This window comes from Coregonus clupeaformis, chromosome 16, assembly GCF_020615455.1.
Source record: "Coregonus clupeaformis isolate EN_2021a chromosome 16, ASM2061545v1, whole genome shotgun sequence".
Classification (NCBI taxonomy): domain Eukaryota; kingdom Metazoa; phylum Chordata; class Actinopteri; order Salmoniformes; family Salmonidae; genus Coregonus; species Coregonus clupeaformis.
This window is the reverse complement of record NC_059207.1, coordinates 8,739,409-8,764,592: the sequence shown is the minus strand read 5'-3', so window position 1 is coordinate 8,764,592 and position 25,184 is coordinate 8,739,409. Positions and strand designations below refer to the sequence as shown.

The window sequence follows — 25,184 nt, the reverse complement described above, 5'->3', positions numbered from 1 at the left end:
ACATTAGACCGGTGGAAATCTGTCCTTTGGTCTGATGAGTCCAAATTTGAGATTTTTGGTTCCAACCGCCATGTTTTTGTAAGACACAGAGTAGGTGAACGGATGATCTCTGCATGTGTGGTTCCCACCGTGAAGCATTGAGGAGGAGGTTTGATGCTGCGTGGGTGCTTTGCTGGTGACACTGTCTGTGATTTATTTCGAATTCAAGGCACACTTAACCAGCATGGCTACCACAGCATTCTGCAGCGATTCGCCATCCCATATGGCCAAACTGAGCAATCGTGGGAGAAGGGCCTTGGTCAGGGAGGTGACAAAAAACCCAATGATCACTCTGACAGAGCTCTAGAGTTCCTCTGTGGAGAAGGAAGAATCTTCCAGAAGGACAACATTCTCTGCAGCACTCCACCAATCAGGCCTTTATGGTAGAGTGGCCAGACGGAAGCCAGTCCTCAGTAAAAGGCACATGACAGCCCGCTTGGAGTTTGCCAAAACGCACCTAAAGACTCTCAGACCATGAGAAACAAGATTGAACTCTTTGGCCTGAATGCCAAGCGTCACGTCTGGAGGAAACCTGGCACCATCCCTACCGGTGAAGCATGGTGGTGGCAGCATCATGCAGTGGGGATGTTTTTCAGCAGCAGGGACTGTGAGACTAGTCAGGATTGAGGCAAAGTACAGAGAGATCCTTGATGAAAACCTGCTCCAGAGTGCTCAGGACCTCAGACTGGGGCGAAGGTTCACCTTCCAACAGGACAACGACCCTAAGCACACTGCTGTGGAGCGACGCTCCCCATCCAACCTGACAGAGAGGATCTGCAGAGAAGAATGGGAGAAACTCCTCAAATACAGGTGTGTCAAGCTTGTAGAGTCATACCCAAGAAGACCTGGTGGCCAACTACAAGAAACATCTGACCTCTGTGATTGCCAACAAGGGTTTTGCCACCAAGTACTAAGTCATGTTTTGCAGAGGGGTCAAATACTTATTTCCCTCAATAAAATGCAAATCAATTTATAACATTTTGGACATGCGTTTCTCTGGATTTTTTTGTTGTTATTCTGTCTCTCACTGTTCAAATAAACCTACCATTAAAATTATAGACTGATCATTTCTTTGTCAGTGGGCAAACGTACAAAATCAGCAGGGGATCAAATACCTTTTTCCCTCACTGTACATCCCTCATGGCTGTAAAACATGCTAGCTCATATAGCTCCCAGTCTCATCCACGGCCATGAACCACATTGACTATTCCAAGACAACACTGATTGCATATTAGGCTATTAGAGCTCATCATGCAATAGAGAGTACTAGGGACATAGATTATATTGTCTATGACTGGGGATGCATAATTAGGGATGCTGAAACAGTGCTTGGGTTTACCATTCAATATGGCCTAATTTAAAAAAAAATACCACATTCACACAACAATATCTACATTTACAGCCATGTATTCACGTATGAAACGTTGGATCTGATCATCTGATCACAAGACGGCCAATAACAATGTATAAGCGGTCCAATGGCAGTTATTATCCATTCTTTAAAGCTCTCATTATTTATGCCGTTCATTATCTGTATCAGACCAGACCGTAACTCTACATTAAAGCTGTCTGTCATCACAGTTTCCTCAGGGCCAGTATTCAGAAAGTGTCTCAGAGTAGGAATGCTGATCTAGGATCAGGTACCACCATGTCCACGTATTCTTATTCATTATGAGCTAAAAGGCAAAACTGAGATGCTTTATGGAGACGGGTGGCTCTAAACCTCTCATTCTCTAATGCCCCACACCCACGCTAGCCATAAAAAAAAACAAAAAAAAACTGTTTATGAGACACAAAATATCACAAGTCACATTTAATTATGTTTCACAACTTATATAATGACGAAAAACACAGAACCAGCACGAGTTCATTTCAGTCTGCATGTCCCTTACAGCAAATCAATAAGGTGGATTTTTTGACGGTGGAAAAATTGAGATATCTCACACACTTTGTACATGAAAACATTCAGCTCCCATCGAATGTACCATGTCTAAAAACAAAAGGGTTTGCAAACAAAACATGTAATCAAGCCTATGTGCACTCATGTATTCAGACCAGAGCATGTGAGTGGAGTTGAGCGGTCGGAAATCCCCCTCATCCTCCACATGTCCTTTCTGCTCCGGCACGCCATGTCCTTTCCAACCGCTCCGGCTAAAAAACGCTCCGCGCTCACAGGACAGGAAAAAAAACTGCCGCTCCAAATTCGCTCCATTCATTAAAATCCCAATTTAACCACCACCCATCTATTTGTATGACTACCCGGACCTATCATTTGGTTTTGAAGTATTGAAACCAAACCGTATGATTTGAATGAAAAGTATTTGAATAAACATGAAACGGTGACTGTAAGAAGCGCACATCATTTCAAATAGGCTACATGTCATATTAAACAACATATAAACACTCTAAATAGGTCAGGAGCCAGACAGGGAGCCTAAGAAGGAAAATTAATTATTTATGCTATATTATTATTTGCCTATTATTTAAATTATTTCAAGGCTATAGCCTACAAATAAATACATTGTGGAGCATTAGCGAGTGCGACACACTAGGCTGCCATGAACATTAAGCGCTCAGCATTTAAACAACATTTTGTTGTATTCAATTATTATAAATTGCGCATATAGGATGTGACTTACTTAGAATGAAATAAAAATGATAAGACAAATGCCTTATTAGGCCTTTGAATTCACTTTTAGAAACACGAGTTTGGCCAGAGTCTGTGGCTTCAGGTTCATGTGATGATGCTTGGAGAGAAGGCCAGCAGTGGAAAATAACCTCTCTGCGCTTGCAGAGCCACTGGGGATCCTAAACACCCTTTGGGCCTCTCTTGCCAGTCTGGGCATGGATGCGGAGTTGTTTTTGTATTTTTCTATAGGTAGGCCTAAAGGTTTCTAGGCAAAATAACCCTATCAAAATGGAAAGATCCTTGACAGAGGTAATATGTCAGCAAGCCTACTTGTATAGATACTAGAACCAAAATGAACAAAACTTTTAAGAGGTCTGATTTTTTATTTATAAATACTTTGCTACAATGACACACTTAGTTAGCTACCCACCTCGTTCTTTTCTGTTAGCATGAGCACATAGTAAGTACACATCATGCTTTCAGGATACGTGTCTTTTCAGATTCCACAGTGATTCTTTAGTTGTGGACACTACATCACCGCACTCCCTCTCTTGCTCTTGGTCCTCCTCATCTTTGTAAGTTGATTTAGCACCTGTGTGTTTTATCAGTTTCTTTATGAAAATATTTAGCGAACTCCATGACAGTAGCTAAAGCAAGGGGCTATAGCAGCACACAAGTAGCCTACAAATGCATGCTGGGCCGGGCTTGCCCTGAGTTCATGAAATGAAGTTAGCGCTACTGGAGTGAAATTGGAGCGTGTGAGAAGGACAACGCTCCAGCCTTTGGGAAGCTCACTCCGCTCCTCACTCCACTCCAGCTCTGCTCATATACTCTGATTCAGACAAGCCAATGCTAATGTAATGGAGACAATGACAAAATGCTGTCTGAATACCTAAAAAACACTTTTTTGTGCAACTCCCCTGTTAGCTACACTACCGTTCAAAAGTCTGGGGTCACTTAGAAATGTCCTTGTTTTCAAAAGAAAAGCAATTTTTTTTGTCCATTAAAATAACATCAAATTGATCAGAAATACAGTGTAGACAATGTTAATGTTGTAAATGGCTATTGTAGCTGGAAACAGCTGATTTTTTATGGAATATCTACATAGGCGTACAGAGGCCCATTATCAGCAACCATCAGTCCTGTGTTCCAATGGCACGTTGTGTTTGCTAATCAAAGTTTATCATTTTAAAAGGCTAATTGATCATTAGAAACCCCTTTTGCAATTATGTTAGCACAGCTGAAAACTGTTGTGCTGATTAAATAAGCAATAAAACTGGTCTTCTTGAAACTAGTTGAGTATCTGGAGCATCAGCAATTGTGGGTTCGATTACAGGCTCAAAAATGGCCAGAAACAAAGAACTTTCTTCTGAAACTCGTCAGTCTATTCTTGTTCTGAGAAATGAAGGCTATTCCATGAGAGAAATTGCCAAGAAACTGAAGATCTCGTACAACGCTGTGTACTACTCCCTTCACAGAACAGCGCCAACTGGCTCTAACCAGAATAGAAAGAGGAGTGGGAGGCCCCTGTGCACAACTGAGCAAGATGACAAATACATTAGAGTGTCTGGTTTGTGAAACAGTCTACCCAATATCATCATCCAGGAGGCATTTATGGTTTTCTTGAATTTAGCAACTAAACCGGCCTCCCTCAGTCAAACCCTGGGCACCAACCAACCACCCAAGTCGCCCAATTAACTAGAAACCAAACAGAAGCAAACTAGCTGAAACGGGGAGGGAACTCCCTGAATTTGTCAAATAAGAAACGTTGCAAAAGCCTACACATTGAGGACAAGTGTGAATCATTAGCCCAGGGCTAAAGCTTAGCCCAGGGTTAACAAATGCTTGTGTGAACACAGGCTAATCTAGCCCAGGGCCAGTCTTGCCTGGGGCTAAGAACAATGCAGTGTGGAAAAGCCTACAGAGGATCTATTAGAACTGTAGATGACCACTCAGAGTTTACACACTGAGGAACTAGTGGAACTGTAGATGACCACTCAGAGTTTACACACTGAGGAACTAGTGGAACTGTAGATGACCACTCAGAGTTTACACACTGAGGAACTAGTAGAGCTGTAGATGACCACTCAGAGTTTACACACTGAGGATCTAGTAGAACTGTAGATGACCACTCAGAGTTTACACACTGAGGAACTAGTAGAGCTGTAGATGACCACTCAGAGTTTACACACTGAGGAACTAGTGGAACTGTAGATGACCACTCAGAGTTTACACACTGAGGAACTAGTAGAACTGTAGATGACCACTCAGAGTTTACACACTGAGGATCTAGTGGAACTGTAGATGACCACTCAGAGTTTACACACTGAGGATCTAGTAGAACTGTAGATGACCACTCAGAGTTTACACACTGAGGATCTAGTAGAACTGTAGATGACCACTCAGAGTTTACACACTGAGGAACTAGTAGAACTGTAGATGACCACTCAGAGTTTACACACTGAGGAACTAGTAGAACTGTAGATGACCACTCAGAGTTTACACACTGAGGATCTAGTAGAACTGTAGATGACCACTCAGAGTTTACACACTGAGGAACTAGTAGAACTGTAGATGACCACTCAGAGTTTACACACTGAGGATCTAGTGGAACTGTAGATGCCAGTTATATAGGCAACAACAGCAGGGAATCTCAAATCTCTCCTCCACACCAGTCTGAGTTCTTCATCTGCCTACAAAACCTGCCATGGAGCTTTCTGGTTTTCCTCTAGGGTTAACTCCCCACCTCCTATCTGCTAAAGCCTAACCCACCACCCCTACTATCCTGGCCCGGCACCTTCCTCCCTTCACCTTCCTCCCTTCTCGAGAGCCTTCGACTCGGCGTTCGCCATACGACCTGCCAAATAAATCTATGTTCCACCCTCTTCATTTAGTAACTATTATGAAACTAGTTGTAACAGACTATTGGCAACAACTGAATCGGAGGAAACATTAAAGCGCCAGAACCAATTTTCCCCAGCATATAAAAACCCGAAGTATGAGGACTGAGCAATTACCGGCCGGCCTGACAGATTTAGTGTGACACTGCGGTCATACATTTCCAGTGCAGCTTGTCAGCAGAGGAGAGGGTGGGAGGAGGAGGTAGGGGTCTCTCTCTGGCTTCAGCCAACAGCTAACAGGCCTGCGTAAATCCAGAGCGATCCACAGTAACCCTCCACACCAGTCCGCCAATTAGAGTCCCCCAGCGCAGGCCCCAGCCCACCTAAACCCAACTCACTCACTCTCCATACTCACCTGTGAGGTGAGGTGAGGTTAAGATTCAGCGCTACACTATAAGCTACCAGAAGCCTATAGGCCTGATCTTGACCTTTGATCTTGTGCTGTCCCCGTTTAAAATCAAACTAGTAGTTATTGTAGTCAGTACCTGTAATTCTCTAAGTAGGCAATCTGCAAACATAACATCTAGTGATCAAGACTAAATGCCCTGTCTGTACAGTAGGTCTGTCCAATAATCAGTTGATAAGACAGCAGGGATAACGCAATTAGTTCTGTTTTGTTATGTTTTATGTTTTTAGCAGACGCTCTTATCCAGAGCGACTAGGGTTAAGTGCCTTGCTCAAGGGCACATCGACAGATTTTTCACCTAGTCAGCTCGGGGATTAGAACCAGCGACCTTTCGGTTACTGGCACAACGCTCTTAACCACTAAGCTACCTGCCGCAGTAGGAGTAACATAACAGTATTAGGTGGTTTTATCATAGTGCTGTGAAAAGGCTCCTACCTTTCCCCCATAGAGCTGGCCTTCCTCTGGCAGAACACGGACAAGGAGGGACTTCCAGGGAGCGTTTCCTGTTTGATCTCCCAGGAGGAGGCCACGTTGCTGGGCTTCACTGACACAAAGTTGACCCCTTGTCTGAAGAGGGCTCTGGAGGAGGGAAGCATGAACAAGGTTAGGGCCAATAACACAGTAGACAGGCTCTGGACACACACACGCACGCACACACGCAAACGAAAGAAAGCATGCACATACACACACACACACACGTGCGTTCATTAGCACGCTTCTTTTTTTTTTTAATTCAATGGCAGTCGTTTGCCAGCAGCTTTTGTGGCAGCTTGCAATCATGTTGACATCATTCAAACCCTTATGCATAGCAAAGATACATGTCTCTGATTGGTATGTAACGTGATCCTCCATGTCTGTCCGTCTGCTCCTGTGTGCAGGACATGTATTGGTGTGTTGGGGTGAAGGATGTGTGAGTCTCCTCACTCCTGTACTGTATAGAGGTGTTTTTCTCTGTGTTAGTGTTTATTGATGTGCCCAGAATCCCGCCCTCTCCCCTCATTCTCCCCCTCCCAAGTTTCCTTCAATACCGCCTCGGCTGACTCCGCTATTCATCACCTTGACAAGACACTCTGGGAGTTTATTAAACGAGCAAGTTATTAGAAGGTGCCAATGACCTTGGCAAGAGCACCGACGGAAAAAAATAAGAAACTTCCTCTCAAAAAATATATGTATTTTGTCTCTCTCTTGTCTTGTGTCTTGTCAGTCAGACTGCTGTTGCCAATGTGTCATGCTTTTCTTGCTGTTTGTCGAGCAAAAGATGGGTCCTTTGGGCTTGGGAGATCCTGCGCTCGACTCGAAAATGCACTTTTCCTTCAGAACTCCTCCAAACAGTTTGGGAAAATACTTTATTTTAAGGACAAAATTGTTCCCAGTGGCTGTGGGACGGAAAAATAGCAACCACAGTCCTAAAACAATTATTTCATAATTTAAGAGCATTGTTATGTAAAACCAATCCCCCATGTCTCTCCTTTTTGACCTATTTTACTCTACTTCTCATCTTTATAGAAATTACTTTGAAGGACCTTACAGTAAAACATAGTCTGTAACAAAAAAGAGACTGAAATCTATAAACTGTATATGATGTACTAGAACCGAACTGGGGGGAATAACAATATAATTCAGTCTGGCTATATTCTAGAAAGCATTGGACTTTTACAACATCTTTTCATGACAAGGTTGCTAACAAAACCCAGGAAGTCAATCAAGTAGTCACCCACAAGATAAAACAATGTGTACAGTATGCATAGGGGTCGATGTGTATGTTTTCACGCCTACAGTGCCTTCGGAAAGTATTCAGACCCATTGACTTTTTCCACATTTTCCATGCTGTGGAGATGTTTTTCCAAATCTGATCGAACGCTCCCCATCTAACCTGACAGCGCTTGAGAGGATCTGCAGAGATGAATGGGAGAAACTCCCTAAATACAGGTGTGCCAAACTTGTAGCGTCATACCCAAGAAGACTCAAGGCTGTAATCGCTGCCAAAGGTGCTTCAACAAAGTACTGAGTAAAGGGTCTGAATACTTATGTAAATGTAATAGTTCCGGGTTTAAAAAAATATATAAATTAGCAAAAATGTCTAAAAAGCTGTTTTTGCTTTGTCATTATGGGGTATTGTGTGTAGCTTGATGAGGGGGGAAAAAAACAATTTCATCAATTTTAGAATAAGGCTGTAAAGTAACTAAATGTGGAAAAAATCAAGGGGTCTGAATACTTTCCGAAGGCACTGTATGTATCAGTATAATCAACTCTCTGTTAATGATCATTCGCTACATAGAGATGTAATGTACTGCTTCTACAGTACATGCCTCATTACTGTACCACACATGCTCCCCTATTCACAAAAGACGCCCCTGTTGAAGTAAATAAGGTACTGGGGTTATTAGGTGCAACCTTTAATGCAGAGGAGGGAGTGACAGACAGACGGTGTGTGTGTGTGTTTCTGAATTGGTGTGTCTCAGCGTGTGTGTGCTCGCACATGTGTGTGCGTTTTTGACTGACACAGCATTGAGACGAGGTCCTGTCCATCAGCCCTCGCTGACAGCCAGGCCTCAAACACACAAAACCTAGGCATGATGGGAGCCGAGGGAGGGGACAGTCCAGGAGTCCAGAAGTCTGTCAACCTAGGCACCAGGCAGCCCCTGACAGCTCAGACATTAAAGACAGTCAACATGACCACAGTATCTACAGGCTGATCTCTGATTAGTCCCACAGTATCTACGGGCTGATCTCTGATCTCTGTTTAGTCCCAAAGTCTCTACAGGCTGATCTCTGTTTAGTTCCACAGTATCTATAGGCTGATCTCTGTTTAGCCCCAAAGTCTCTATAGGCTGATCTCTGTTTAGTCCCACAGTATCTACAGGCTGATCTCTGATTAGTCCCAAAGTCTCTACAGGCTGATCTCAGTTTAGTTCCACAGTATCTACAGGCTGATCTCTGATTAGTCCCAAAGTCTCTACAGGCTGATCTCTGTTTAGTCCCACAGTATCTATAGGCTGATCTCTGTTTAGCCCCAAAGTCTCTATAGGCTGATCTCTGTTTAGTCCCAAAGTCTCTATAGGCTGATCTCTGTTTAGTTCCACAGTATCTATAGGCTGATCTCTGTTTAGTTCCACAGTATCTATAGGCTGATCTCTGTTTAGCCCCAAAGTCTCTATAGGCTGATCTCTGTTTAGTCCCACAGTATCTACAGGCTGATCTCAGTTTAGTTCCACAGTATCTACAGGCTGATCTCTGATTAGTCCCAAAGTCTCTACAGGCTGATCTCTGTTTAGTCCCACAGTATCTACAGGCTGATCTCTGTTTACTCACACAGTATCTACAGGCTGATCTCTGTTTAGTCCCACAGTATCTACAGGCTGATCTCTGATCTCTGTTTAGTCCCAAGGTCTCTACAGGCTGATCTCTGTTTAGCCCCCCAGTATCTACAGGCTGATCTCTGTTTAGTCCCACAGTATCTACAGGCTGATCTCTGATTAGTCCCACAGTATCTACGGGCTGATCTCTGATTTCTGTTTAGTCCCAAAGTCCATACAGGCTGATCTCTGTTTAGTTCCACAGTATCTACAGGCTGAACTATGTTTAGTCCCACAGTATCTATAGGCTGATCTCTGTTTAGTTCCACAGTATCTATAGGCTGATCTCTGTTTAGTCCCACAGTATCTACAGGCTGATCTCTGATTAGTCCCACAGTATCTACGGGCTGATCTCTGATTTCTGTTTAGTCCCAAAGTCCCTACAGGCTGATCTCTGTTTAGTCCCACAGTATCTATAGGCTGAACTATGTTTAGTCCCACAGTATCTATAGGCTGATCTCTGTTTAGTTCCACAGTATCTACAGGCTGATCTCTGTTTAGTCCCACAGTATCTATAGGCTGGTCTCTGTTTAGTCCCACAGTATCTACAGGCTGATCTCTGTTTAGTCCCACAGTATCTACAGGCTGATCTCTGATCTCTGTTTAATCCCACAGTATCTATAGGCTGATCTCTGTTTAGTCCCACATTATCTACAGGCTGATCTCTGTTTAGTCCCACAGTATCTACAGGCTGATCTCTGTTTAGTCCCACAGTATCTACAGGCTGATCTCTGATCTCTGTTTAATCCCACATTATCTATAGGCTGATCTCTGTTTAGTCCCACAGTATCTACAGGCTGATCTCTGATTAGTCCCACAGTATCTACAGGCTGATCTCTGATTTCTGTTTAGTCCCAAAGTCCCTACAGGCTGATCTCTGTTTAGTTCCACAGTATTTACAGGCTGATCTCTGTTTAGTCCCACAGTATCTACAGGCTGATCTCTGTTTAGTCCCACAGTATCTACAGGCTGATCTCGGATCTCTGTTTAATCCCACAGTATCTATAGGCTGATCTCTGTTTAGTCCCACAGTATCTACAGGCTGATCTCTGATTAGTCCCACAGTATCTACAGGCTGATCTCTGATTTCTGTTTAGTCCCAAAGTCCCTACAGGCTGATCTCTGTTTAGTTCCACAGTATTTACAGGCTGATCTCTGTTTAGTTCCACAGTATCTATAGGCTGGTCTCTGTTTAGTCCCACAGTATCTATAGGCTGGTCTCTGTTTAGTCCCACAGTATCTACAGGCTGATCTCGGATCTCTGTTTAGTCCCACAGTATCTACAGGCTGATCTCTGTTTAGTCCCACAGTATCTATAGGCTGATCTCTGTTTAGTCCCACAGTATCTATAGGCTGGTCTCTGTTTAGTCCCACAGTATCTACAGGCTGATCTCGGATCTCTGTTTAATCCCACAGTATCTATAGGCTGAACTCTGATTAGTCCCGGGCCAGACTTAATTAAAGGGTGACATTTTCACAGCACAAACAAATTTTGCAACGTGCAAAAAATACTGGAAACCTCATTATAATCTCGTAGTGTGATTTCATTTTAAACTTTTCTTCGACAATGTGTGTTATAAGGAGATGATTACTTAACTAGAGTAGGAAACACTAAAACAGTAGCAAACTGAACAATAAATAAATAGTAGCCTCTTTATAGCGCACAATGTTGAAGAAAAGTTTCAAATTAAATCCCGCTGCTAGATTATAATGAGGTTCATGGTCATTTTTGCACTTTGCACCATTCTTTTGCTTTTGCACTACGAAAATGTTACCCATAGTCTCACACTAGCTGAGGACTAAAACAACAGCTCATCGAAATGGATTTGACTCATCTCTAAATTCAATGCTGACTCAATATCACATTCGCTACTCAGACTCTAGTGTCTTTTCCCTACAATATATTGACCTAGCTAATAGCTAAGACATGAGATGAAGGAAGGTCAGGGGAGGAGTCACGACAAAGGAAGAAGAAGAGAGGGAGGGAATGAGGAAAGAGGGGAGAGATGGATAGGACACTTAGGGGACGCTAGGAAGCCATCTGAGGTCTGGGGTCCTTGAGTTGAGGCCCTGGCGGGGCCTGGCGTTGAGGCCCTGGCGGGGCCTGTTCATCAGTGTAGCGGGCACAAGGACAGAGTGACGCCGTGAAGCCGTGACTTACGGGCCGGGGGCAGTGTGCATGGCGCTGTGGGCAGTAAATCGCCCCCACTCGGATGGAGAGCGCGGCTTGCAGGAGCGATAAGTCTGGGGCCGTTGCGTTACCTTGAAGCCCTCCAGAGGAGCCGTGTAATGGAATGAGTCAGATTTATACTACGGAGAGCCGAGAAGGAGAGACATCCTCTCTATCATTGTAGGCTAGGCTACACCCCTCCTCCCCCTCCCCCTCTGCTTCCCACTACCCTCTTCCTCCTCTTTCCTTCATTCCTCTCTACACTCTCCTCTTCCTCCCTACTCAAGCCATTCCTCCCTTCCCACCCCCCAAATCCAGCTCCTCACATTCTTCCTCCTGCGCCCCCCTTCCCTACACAGACACACACACACACACCACCATTTTTCCTTGCAATAGTTATGAGCTTGACACTCCTAGATACTATTAGATAGTCCTAGATACTACTAGATAGTCCTAGATACTACTAGATAGTCCTAGATACTACTAGATACTACTAGATACTCCTAGATAGTCCTAGATACTACTAGATACTCCTAGATAGTCCTAGATACTACTAGATAGTCCAAGACAGTACTAAATACTACTAGATATTACTAGATACCTAACAGACATAGATATAATCTTAATGATGATGAGACCGAGGGCCACATTCCTCACTACACCAGGCCAAGTCAAACACCAACAACAACCCATCTCTACCCATCTGGGAAAAAAATTTATGATGAAGACGACAACACAAACAGCGCACTTCTCCCTAAACAAGTCATCATGAAGTTTGGACAGCAGACAATGTGGCTGGACAGCAGGCTGTCTCAGATTTGTTCGACGATCAACACCCCACCATCCTCAGCTCGGTTTCATCCTGAAACAAACACTCTCAATCTGTTTGTTACCCAAGGAATCACACTGCCTGCCGTCGTCGCAGCAAGTCTCCTGTGATTAGGGCTCGCTTGTCCTGAGCCTTCAAACGTTGTTGTGGAGGTTGTTGTGGAGGACCAATCAAATGAAGGGGGGAAAAAATGAGAAAACAGACATATGCTTTCACTTCTTCAATCAAATGTTTGTAGTGGAAAAACAGTGTCCCTAGGTGTGGGTACATGACAGCAGGCAGAGCTATACCTACTCTACCTACTCTACCTACTCTTCATCTCCGTAGGTACGGGACTAATTCTGGCCTTAAAAACGACGCTGCGCTGTTTGTGAGATAAAAAAAAAGTAACCAGGTTTGCAGATGGGAACAGCTGTTTTCTCCATGCCCTGCTCGGCTTCTCTTCCAGTGCCCCCTACAACATCCCAGCTGCTGCCACCGTTCGTTATATAAGTTTACCGCAAATGTTATTGTGTAATGAATTGCAGTTGAAAACAGAATGTGTTTTTGTGTGTGTGTTTAATTAGCATTATGAATGAACAGAAGCCATCAGATTCTATATGCTCACAACATATCCTGGTGTTAAAGGCAGACCACAGCAAAATATTCCAGAGAACAGTGTGTCAACCAATAAGCTTTTAGAAAACCGTAATTACATCATCTAAACAAAGAAAGATATAATAGGTACATCTGCATTAACTAGAGATAACTCCACCCTAACCCTATTCCCCTACACAACAATAGATTAGAGATAACTCAACCCTAATCCTATTCCCCTACACAGCAATAGATTAGAGATAACTCAACCCTGACCCTATTCCCCTACACAACACTAGCTTAGAGATAACTAAACCCTGACCCTATTCCCCTACACAACACTAGATTAGAGATAACTCAACCCTAACCCTATTACCCTAAACAACACCAACATAGAGATAACTCAACCCTAACCCTATTCCCCTATACAACACTATCTTAGAGATAACTCAACCCTAACCCTATTCCCCTACACAACACTAGCTTAGAGATAACTCAACCCTAACCCTATTACCCTAAACAACACCAACGTAGAGATAACTCAACCCTAACCCTATTCCCCTACACAACACCAGCTTAGATATAACTCAACGCTAACCCTATTCCCCTACACAACACCAGTTTAGAGATAACTCAACCCTGACCCTATTCCCCTACACAACACTAGCTTAGAGATAACTAAACCCTGACCATATTCCCCTACACAACACTAGATTAGAGATAACTCAACCCTAACCCTATTACCCTAAACAACACCAACATAGAGATAACTCAACCCTAACCCTATTCCCCTATACAACACTAGCTTAGAGATAACTCAACCCTAACCCTATTCCCCTACACAACACTAGCTTAGAGATAACTAAACCCTGACCATATTCCCCTACACAACACTAGATTAGAGATAACTCAACCCTAACCCTATTACCCCAAACAACACCAACATAGAGATAACTCAACCCTAACCCTATTCCCCTATACAACACTAGCTTAGAGATAACTCAACCCTAACCCTATTCCCCTACACAACACTAGATTAGAGATAACTCAACCCTAACCCTATTACCATAAACAACACCAACATAGAGATAACTCAACCCTAACCCTATTCCCCTATACAACACTAGCTTAGAGATAAATCAACCCTAACCCTATTACCCTACACAACACTAGCTTAGAGATAACTCAACCCCTAACCCGATTACCCTACACAACACTAGCTTTGAGATAACTCAACCCTGACCATATTCCCCTTCACACCATTATCTTAGAGATAACTCAACCCTAACCCTATTCCCCTACACAACACCATCTTAGAGATAACTCAACCCTAATCCTATTACCTCAAAACAACACCAACCTAGAGATAACTCAACCCTAACCCTATTCCCCTATACAACACTAGCTTAGAGATAACTCAACCCTAACCCTATTCCCCTACACAACACTAGCTTAGAGATAACTAAACCCTGACCATATTCCCCTACACAACACTAGATTAGAGATAACTCAACCCTAACCCTATTCCCCTACACAACAATAGATTAGAGATAACTTAACCCTAATCCTATTCCCCTACACAACACCAGCTTAGAGATAACTCAATCCTAATACTATTCCCCTACAAAACACTAGCTTGGAGATAACATTTTTACATTTTACATTTTAGTCATTTAGCAGACGCTCTTATCCAGAGCGACTTACAGGAGCAATTAGGGTTAAGTGCCTTGCTCAAGGGCACATTTACGTCATTTAGCAGACGCTCTTATCCAGAGCGACTACAAATTGGTGCATTCACCCTATAGCCAGTGGGATAACCACTTTACAATTATACTTTTTTTTTTTTTTGTTTTGGGGGTAGAAGGATTACTTTATCCTATCCCAGATAACTCAACCCTAATCCTATTCCCCTATACAACACCAGCTTAGAGATAACTCAACCCTAACCCTATTCCCCTATACAACAATAGATTAGAGATAACTCAACCCTAACCCTATTCCCCTATACAACACTAGCATAGAGATAACTAAACCCTAACCCTATTCCCCTACACAACAATAAATTAGAGATAACTCAAACCTGACCCTATTCCACTACACAACACAAATTTTGTGATGACTCAACCATAACCCTATTCCCCTACACAACACTAGCTTAGAGATAACTCAACTCTAACCCTAACCCTATTCCCATACGCAACACTAGCTTAGAGATACCTCAACCCTAACCATATTCCCCTACACACCATTATATTACAGATAACTCAACCCTAACCACATTCCCCTACACACCATTATCTTAGAGATAACTAAATCCTAACCATAATCCCCTACACACCATTATCTTCGAGATAACTCAGCCCTAACCATATTCCCCAACACACCATTATATTAGAGATAACTAAACCCTAACCATACTCCTCTACACACATTATCTTAGAGATAACTCAACTCTAACCCTAACCCTATTCCCTTCCACACCATTATCTTTTAGAAAACTCAAACCTAATCATATTCCCCTACACACATTTATCTTAGAAATAACTCAACCCTAACCATATTCCCCTTCACACCATTATCTTAGAAATAACTCAACCCTAACCCTATTCCCCTACACAACACTAGCTTAGAGATAACTCAACCCTAACCCTATTACCCTAAACAACACCAACGTAGAGATAACTCAACCCTAACCCTATTCCCCTATACAACACTAGCTTAGAGATAACTCAACCCTAACCCTATTCCCCTACACAACAATAGATTAGAGATAACTCAACCCTGACCCTATTCCCCTACACAACACAAACTTAGTGATAACTCAACCCTAACCCTATTCCCCTACACAACACTAGCTTAGAGATAACTCAACTCTAACCCTAACCCTATTCCCATACACAACACTAGCTTTGAGAACTCAACCCTAACCATATTCCCCTACACACCATTATCTTAGAGATGACTGAACCCTAACCATATTCCCCTACACAACACTAGATTAGAGATAACTCAACCCTAACCCTATTACCCCAAACAACACCAACATAGAGATAACTCAACCCTAACCCTATTCCCCTATACAACACTAGCTTAGAGATAACTCAACCCTAACCCTATTCCCCTACACAACACTAGATTAGAGATAACTCAACCCTAACCCTATTACCATAAACAACACCAACATAGAGATAACTCAACCCTAACCTTATTCCCCTATACAACACTAGCTTAGAGATAAATCAACCCTAACCCTATTACCCTACACAACACTAGCTTAGAGATAACTCAACCCTAACCCGATTACCCTACACAACACTAGCTTTGAGATAACTCAACCCTGACCATATTCCCCTTCACACCATTATCTTAGCGATAACTCAACCCTAACCCTATTCCCCTACACAACACCATCTTAGAGATAACTCAACCCTAATCCTATTACCCTAAACAACACCAACCTAGAGATAACTCAACCCTAACCCTATTCCCCTATACAACACTAGCTTAGAGATAACTCAACCCTAACCCTATTCCCCTACACAACACTAGCTTAGAGATAACTAAACCCTGACCATATTCCCCTACACAACACTAGATTAGAGATAACTCAACCCTAACCCTATTACCCCAAACAACACCAACATAGAGATAACTCAACCCTAACCCTATTCCCCTACACAACACTAGATTAGAGATAACTCAACCCTAACCCTATTACCATAAACAACACCAACATAGAGATAACTCAACCCTAACCCTATTCCCCTATACAACACTAGCTTAGAGATAAATCAACCCTAACCCTATTACCCTACACAACACTAGCTTAGAGATAACTCAACCCTAACCCGATTACCCTACACAACACTAGCTTTGAGATAACTCAACCCTGACCATATTCCCCTTCACACCATTATCTTAGAGATAACTCAACCCTAACCCTATTCCCTTTATACAACACTAGCTTAGAGATAACTCAACCCTAATCATATTCCCCTACACAACACTAGTTTAGAGATAACTCAACCCTAACACTATTCCCCTACACAACACTAGCTTAGAGATAACTCAACCCTAACCCTATTCCCATACACAACACTAGCTTAGAGATAACTCAACCCTAATCCTATTCCCCTACACAACAATAGATTAGAGATAACTCAACCCTAATCCTATTCCCCTACACAACACCAGCTTAGAGATAACTCAATCCTAATACTATTCCCCTACAAAACACTAGCTTGGAGATAACATTTTTACATTTTACATTTTAGTCATTTAGCAGACGCTCTTATCCAGAGCGACTTACAGGAGCAATTAGGGTTAAGTGCCTTGCTCAAGGGCACATTTACGTCATTTAGCAGACGCTCTTATCCAGAGCGACTACAAATTGGTGCATTCACCCCTATAGCCAGTGGGATAACCACTTTACAATTATACTTTTTTTTTTGGGGGAGGGGGGTAGAAGGATTACTTTATCCTATCCCAGATAACTCAACCCTAATCCTATTCCCCTATACAACACCAGCTTAGAGATAACTCAACCCTAACCCTATTCCCCTATACAACAATAGATTAGAGATAACTCAACCCTAACCCTATTCCCCTATACAACACTAGCATAGAGATAACTAAACCCTAACCCTATTCCCCTACATAACAATAAATTAGAGATAACTCAAACCTGACCCTATTCCACTACACAACACAAATTTTGTGATAACTCAACCCTAACCCTATTCCCCTACACAACACTAGCTTAGAGATAACTCAACTCTAACCCTAACCCTATTCCCATACGCAACACTAGCTTAGAGATACCTCAACCCTAACCATATTCCCCTACACACCATTATATTACAGATAACTCAACCCTAACCACATTCCCCTACACACCATTATCTTAGAGATAACTAAATCCTAACCATAATCCCCTACACACCATTATCTTCGAGATAACTCAGCCCTAACCATATTCCCCAACACACCATTATATTAGAGATAACTAAACCCTAACCATACTCCTCTACACACATTATCTTAGAGATAACTCAACTCTAACCCTAACCCTATTCCCTTCCACACCATTATCTTTTAGAAAACTCAAACCTAATCATATTCCCCTACACACATTTATCTTAGAAATAACTCAACCCTAACCATATTCCCCTTCACACCATTATCTTAGAAATAACTCAACCCTAACCCTATTCCCCTACACAACACTAGCTTAGAGATAACTCAACCCTAACCCTATTACCCTAAACAACACCAACGTAGAGATAACTCAACCCTAACCCTATTCCCCTATACAACACTAGCTTAGAGATAACTCAACCCTAACCCTATTCCCCTACACAACAATAGATTAGAGATAACTCAACCCTGACCCTATTCCCCTACACAACACAAACTTAGTGATAACTCAACCCTAACCCTATTCCCCTACACAACACTAGCTTAGAGATAACTCAACTCTAACCCTAACCCTATTCCCATACACAACACTAGCTTTGAGAACTCAACCCTAACCATATTCCCCTACACACCATTATCTTAGAGATAACTAAATCCTAACCATAATCCCCTACACACCATTATTTTAGAGATGACTGAACCCTAACCCTATTCCCCAACACACCATTATATTAGAGATAACTCAACCCTAACCATATTCCCTATACACACCATTATTTTCAAGATAACTCAACCCTAACCATACTCCTCTACACACCATTATCTTAGAGATAACTCAACTCTAACCCTAACCATATTCCCTTCCACACCATTATCTTTTAGAAAACTCAAAACTAATCATATTCCCCTACACACATTTATCTTAGAAATAACTCAACTCTAACCATTTTCCCCTACACACCATTATATTAGAGATAACTCAACCCTAACCATATTCCCCATAGAAGAAGATGAGAAGGATGGAGGAGGAGGAAGATGATGTAGAAGAGAAGGATGGAGGAGGAGGAAGATGATGTAGAAGAGAAGGATGGGGGAGGAGGAGGAAGATGATGAAGAAGAGTAGGATGGGGGAGGAGGAAGATGATGAAGAAGAGAAGGATGGAGAGGAGGAGGAAGATGATGTAGAAGAGAAGGATGGGGAGGAGGAGGAAGATGATGAAGAACAGAAGGATGGGGGAGGAGGAAGATGATGAAGAAGAGAAGGATGGAGGAGGAGGAGGAAGATGATGAAGAAGAGAAGGATTGGGAGGAGGAGGAGGAAGATGATGAAGAAGAGAAGGATGGAGGAGGAGGAGGAAGATGATAAAGGAGAGAAGGATGGGGAGGAGGAGGAAGATGATGAAGAAGAGATGGATGGGGAGGAGGAGGAAGATGATGAAGAAGAGAAGGATGGGGAGGAGGAGGAAGATGATGAAGAAGAGAAGGATGGGGGAGGAGGAGGAAGATGATGAAGAAGAACAGAAGGATGGAGGAGGAGGAGGAAGATGATGAAGAAGAGAAGGATGGAGGAGGAGGAGGAAGATGATGAAGAAGAGAAGGATGGAGGAGGAGGAGGAAGATGATGAAGAAGAGAAGGATGGGAGAGGAGGAAGATGATGAAGAAGAGAAGGATGGGGAGGAGGAGGAAGATGATGAAGAAGAGAAGGATGGGGGAGGAGGAGGAAGATGATGAAGAAGAACAGAAGGATGGAGGAGGAGGAGGAAGATGATGAAGAAGAGAAGGATGGAGGAGGAGGAGGAAGATGATGAAGAAGAGAAGGATGGGAGAGGAGGAGGAAGATGATGAAGAAGAGAAGGATGGGAGAGGAGGAAGATGATGAAGAAGAGAAGGATGGGGAGGAGGAGGAAGATGATGAAGAAGAGATGGATGGGGAGGAGGAGGAAGATGATGAAGAAGAGATGGATAGGGGAGGAGGAGGAAGATGATAAAGAAGAGAAGGATGGGGAGGAGGAGGAAGATGATGAAGAAGAGATGGATGGGGAGGAGGAGGAAGATGATGAAGAAGAGAAGGATGGGGAGGAGGAGAAAGATGATGAAGAAGAGAAGGATGGGGAGGAGGAGAAAGATGATGAAGAAGAGAAGGATGGGGAGGAGGAGAAAGATGATGAAGAAGAGATGGATGGGGAGGAGGAGGAAGATGATGAAGAAGAGATGGATAGGGGAGGAGGAGGAGTGAAAAGGTCAGTCATTAGCATGTTCCATGAGTCTGTTTGTGTGTGGTGAGCAAACGCTGAGGGACGCATTCAGGCCTTCAGACTAATCCAATTGGCATTTAATTAACTGGGGACCCAGTAAGGGGAGTTGACTTGCTCTAATCGATTCCAGATCGTCAGACAATACAAATAAACACTCAGGAGTCTGACAGCGAGAGGGCTGGATTAGCCCTGGTTCCACTACACCCAAACACCAGCTCCCAGAAAGGGCAAAGCAACCTTTGCACCACAAACAAACAAACACACACACACTGGTTTCCCCCCAGGACCTCTCGTTTGCCTTTGCTGTGGCACAACGAACAACCAGTTGGGTCTGAGCAAAACAACATGTCAAACAAGAAGATTGGACAAACAAACAAACTGGTGCTGTGCGAGGGAGGGAGGGAGAAGAGTGGATGTGGGATTAATGGGGTGTGTGTCAGAGTTCCAACCAACAGACAGAATGGTTGAGGTGTCTGTGGGTCCCTGTGGGGCCTTCGCCACTCGATGCCTTGGCAACCCCTTACCCCCGGCCCACAGTCTTCGATTGGCTTATTGGACACAGCCCCGGGCCTGTGGCTGCTGTGTTTTTCTGGGCTGGCCCACAGGGATCTTGGCGCTGCAAAGCACGGTCACTTGTGCTTAGAGTGGGACACACGCTGAGAGAGACAACACTGAATACAGCATTGTGCCCCAAATGCCATCCTATTTCCTATGTAGTGTACTACATTTGACCAGAACCATATGGGCCCTGGTCAAAAGTAGTGCACTATATAGGGAATAGGGTGGTATTTGGGATGCTGCCCAAGGACTGCACTGAAAAGGAAAGGGAGAGCGGAAATCCCCTGAATTATCATTAACAGCAGACTGGTACATTTCCTCAGTGAAAACAATGTACTGAGCAAATGTCAAATAGTTTTTTCACCAAATTACCATACGACAGACCACGTATTCACCCCGCACACCCTAAATGACAAACAAACAAAACAAAACAAAGGCAAAGTCTTCTCATGCTTTGTTGATTTCAAAAACACTTTTGACTCAATTAGGCATGAGGGTCTGCTATGCAAATTAATGGAAAGTGGTGTTGGGGGAAAAACATACAACGTTATAAAATCTATGTACACAAACCAGAAGTGTGCGGTTAAAATTGGCAAAAAACACACATATTTCTTTCAGCAGGGCCGTGGGGTGAGACAGGGATTCAGCTTAAGCCCCACCCTCTTCAACATATACAGTTGTGGTCAAATGTTTTGAGAATGACACAAATATAAATTTTCACGAAGTCTGCTGCCTCAGTTTTTATGATGGCAATTTGCATATACTCCAGAATGTTATGAAGCGTGATCAGATGAATTGCAATTAATTGCAAAGTCCCTCTTTGCCATGAAAATGAACTTAATCCCCAAAAAAACATTTCCACTGCATTTCAGCCCTGCCACAAAAGGACCAGCTGACATCATGTCAGTGATTCTCTCGTTAACACAGGTGAGAGTGTTGATGAGGACAAGGCTGGAGATCACTCTGTCATGCTGATTGAGTTAGAATAACAGACTGGAAGCTTTAAAAGGAGGGTGGTGCTTGAAATCATTGTTCTTCCTCTGTTAACCATGGTTCCCTGCAAGGAAACACGTGCCGTCATCATTGTTTTGCACAAAAAGGTCTTCACAGGCAAGGATATTGCTGCTAGTAAGATTGCACCTAAATCAACCATTTATCGGATCATCAAGAACTTCAAGGAGAGAGTTCAATTGTTGTGAAGAAGGATTCAGGGCTCCCAAGAAAGTCCAGCAAGCGCCAGGACCGTCTCCTAAAGTTGATTCAGCTGCAGAATCGGGGCACCACCAGTGCAGAGCTTGTCAGGAATGGCAGCAGGCAGGTGTGAGTGCATCTGCACGCACAGTGAGGCGAAGACTTTTGGAGGATGGCCTGGTGTCACGAAGGGCAGCGAGGAAGCCACTTCTCTCCAGGAAAAACATCAAGGACAGACTGATATTCTGCAAAAGGTACAGGGATTGGACTGCTGAGGACTGGGGTAAAGTCATTTTCTCTGATGAATCCCCTTTCCGATTGTTTGGGGCATTCGGGAAAAAGCTTGTCCGGAGAAGACAAGGTGAGCGCTACCATCAGTCCTGTGTCATGCCAACAGTAAAGCATCCTGAGACCATTCATGTGTGGGGTTGCTTCTCAGCCAAGGGAGTGGGCTCACTCACAATTTTGCCTATGAACACAACCATGAATAAAGAATGGTACCAACACATCCTCTGAGAGCAACTTCTCCCAACCATCCAAGAACAGTTTGGTGACGAACAATGCCTTTTCCAGCATGATGGAGCACCTTGCCATAAGGTAAAAGTGATAACTAAGTGGTTCTGGGAACAAAACGTCGACATTTTGGGTCCATGGCCAGGAAACTCCCCAGACCTTAATCCCATTGAGAACTTGTGGTCAATCCTCAAGAGGAGGGTGGACAAACAAAAACCTAAAAATTCTGACAAACTCCAAGCATTGATTATGCAAGAATGGGCTGCCATCAGTCAGGATGTGGCCCAGAAGTTAATTGACAGCATGCCAGGGCGGATTGCAGAGGTCTTGAAAAAGAAGGGTCAACACTGCAAATATTGACTCTTTGAATAAACTTAATGTAATTGTCAATAAAAGCCTTTGACACTTCTGGAATGACTGTAATTATACTTCAGTATACCATAGTAACATCTGACAAAAATATCTAAAAACACTGAAGCAGCAAACTTTGTGAAGACCAATACTTGTGTCATTCTCAAAACGTTTGACCACGACTGTACACTACCAGTCAAAAGTTTGGACACACCCCCTCATTCAAGGGTTTTTCTTTATTTGTACTATTTTTTACATTGTAGAATAATAGTGAAGACATCAAAACTATGAAATAACACGTATGGAATCATGTAGTAACCAAAAAATGTTTATATATTTGAGATTCTTCAAATAGCCAACCTTTGCCTTGATGACAGCTTTGCGTGAGGTAGTCACCTGAAATGCATTTCAATTAACAGGTGTGCCTTGTTAAAAGTTAAGTTGTGGAATTTCTTTCCTTCTTTGATTTTGTGACGTCACGAGAGGCTACACAGCTTTCAGCGGGATTGCTCAAGTAGTGCAAGGAGACAAGGTTCAAACAAAACAAGGATTTTATTATAGGTCTTGGGAAATTAACGAAAATATAACAAAATTCTGTTCTCTTGTGGCTCTTTAAGGGTTAACAGTTCAGGGATGTCTCTTCCACATCCAAAATCATAATTCTCACTCGCTCAGATAACTTTTCCCCAGCCTTACTGTAGTCCACGTTGCAGCTAGTGGCCAATCCAGCAAAAAGTCCTTCCAAATGTCTCTCACGTATTTCCACAGGTGCATATATCCAAAGGTGAGTATTTCCCAAAGGTAAGTATCTCCAAATCCTTATATTCCTCCTGGAAGTGGACGTGCAGCACTCTTGTCCTCCAGAGAGCCCAGGTTGGAGACTGTGTTTCTTCACCCCCCCACACACCCCCTCAGTGTGTCTCTTCCCTTCCCAAAACCTTCAGCTCATCAGCTCCTGATTTGTTTCAGCTGCGTGGGAAGATTGGCCATAGAGGGGTGGAGTTCCCGACCATACCAGCAGATGGAGCCATAGCTGTCTGGGTTTGCAGCCACCTCAGGGGGATGTAACGTCCCTCCAGGACACAGCCTCTCGTGACATCACAATTTGTTTACACTTTTTTGGGTTACTACATGATTCCATCTGTGTTATTTCATAGTTTTGATGTCTTCACTATTATTCTACAATGTAGAAAATAGTAAAAATAAAGAAAAACCCTTGAATGAGTAGGTGTGTCCAAACTTTAACTGGTAGTGTAAATCAACGAATTGGCGAGGGCACTAGAACAGTCTGCAGCACTCGGCCTCATCCTACTAGAATCTGAAATAAAATGTCTACTGTTTGCTGATGATCTGGTGCTTCTATCCCCTACCAAGGAGGGCCTACAGCAGAGCAGCACCTAGATCTTCTGCACAGATTATGTCAGACCTGGGCCCTGACAGTAAATCTCAGTACGACAAAAATAATGGTGTTCCAAAAAAGGTCCAGTTGCCAGGACCACAAATACAAATTCCATCTAGACACTGTTGCCCTAGAGCACACAAAAAAACTATACATACCCTGGCCTAAACATCAGCGTCACAGGTAACTTCCACAAAGCTGTGAACGATCTGAGAGACAAGGCAAGAAGGGCCTTCTATGCCATCAAAAGGAACATAAAATTCGACATACCAATTAGGATCTGGCAAAAAATTATTGAATCAGTTATAGAACCCATTTCCCTTTATGGTTGTGAGGTCTGGGGTCCGCTCACCAACCAAGAATTCACAAAATGGGACAAACACCAAATTGAGAGACTGCATGCAGAATTCTGCAAAAATATCCTCTGTGTACAATGTAAAACACCAAATAATGAATGCAGAGCAGAATTATCAAAATCCAGAAAAGAGCTGTTAAATTCTACAACCACCTAAAAGCAAGTGATTCTCAAACCTTCCATAACAAAGTCATTACCTACAGAGAGATTAACCTGGAGAAGAGTCCCCTAAGCAAGCTGGTCCTGGGGCTCTGTTCACAAACAGACAACACAGAGCCCAAGGACAGCAACACAATTAGACCCAACCAAATCATGAGAAAACAAAAAGATAATGACTTTACACATTGGAAAGAATTTACTAAAAAACAGAGCAAACTAGAATGCTATTTGGCCCTAAACAGAGAGTACACAGTGGCAGAATACCTGACCACTGTGACTGACCCAAACTTAAGGAAATCTTAGACTATGTACAGACTCAGTGAGCATAGCCTTGCAACCAGTGAAGAACATAGCCTTGCTATGCTCACTGAGTAGGCAGACCTGGCTCTCAAGAGAAGACAGGCTATGTGCACACTGCCCACAAAATGAGGTGGAAACTGAGCTGCACTTCCTAACTTCCTGCCAAATGTATGACCATATTAGAGACACATACTTCCCTCAGGTTACACAGACCCACAAAGAATTTGAAAACAAATCCAATTTGGATAAACTCCCATATCTATTGGGTGAAATACCACAG

The 25,184-nt window shown here is 43.1% G+C and overlaps 1 protein-coding gene across 1 annotated transcript in view; it reads right to left on the bottom strand.

The window, feature by feature from the left end:
• Nucleotides 1-25,184, bottom strand: part of si:dkey-215k6.1 (transmembrane protein 132C) — a 289,645-nt gene that overhangs the window by 178,140 nt on the left and 86,321 nt on the right. The window contains exon 2 of the mRNA XM_041900191.2: nt 6,410-6,553. Within this exon, the coding sequence (XP_041756125.2) occupies nt 6,410-6,553 (144 nt within the window). The remainder of the gene's footprint in view (nt 1-6,409; nt 6,554-25,184) is intronic.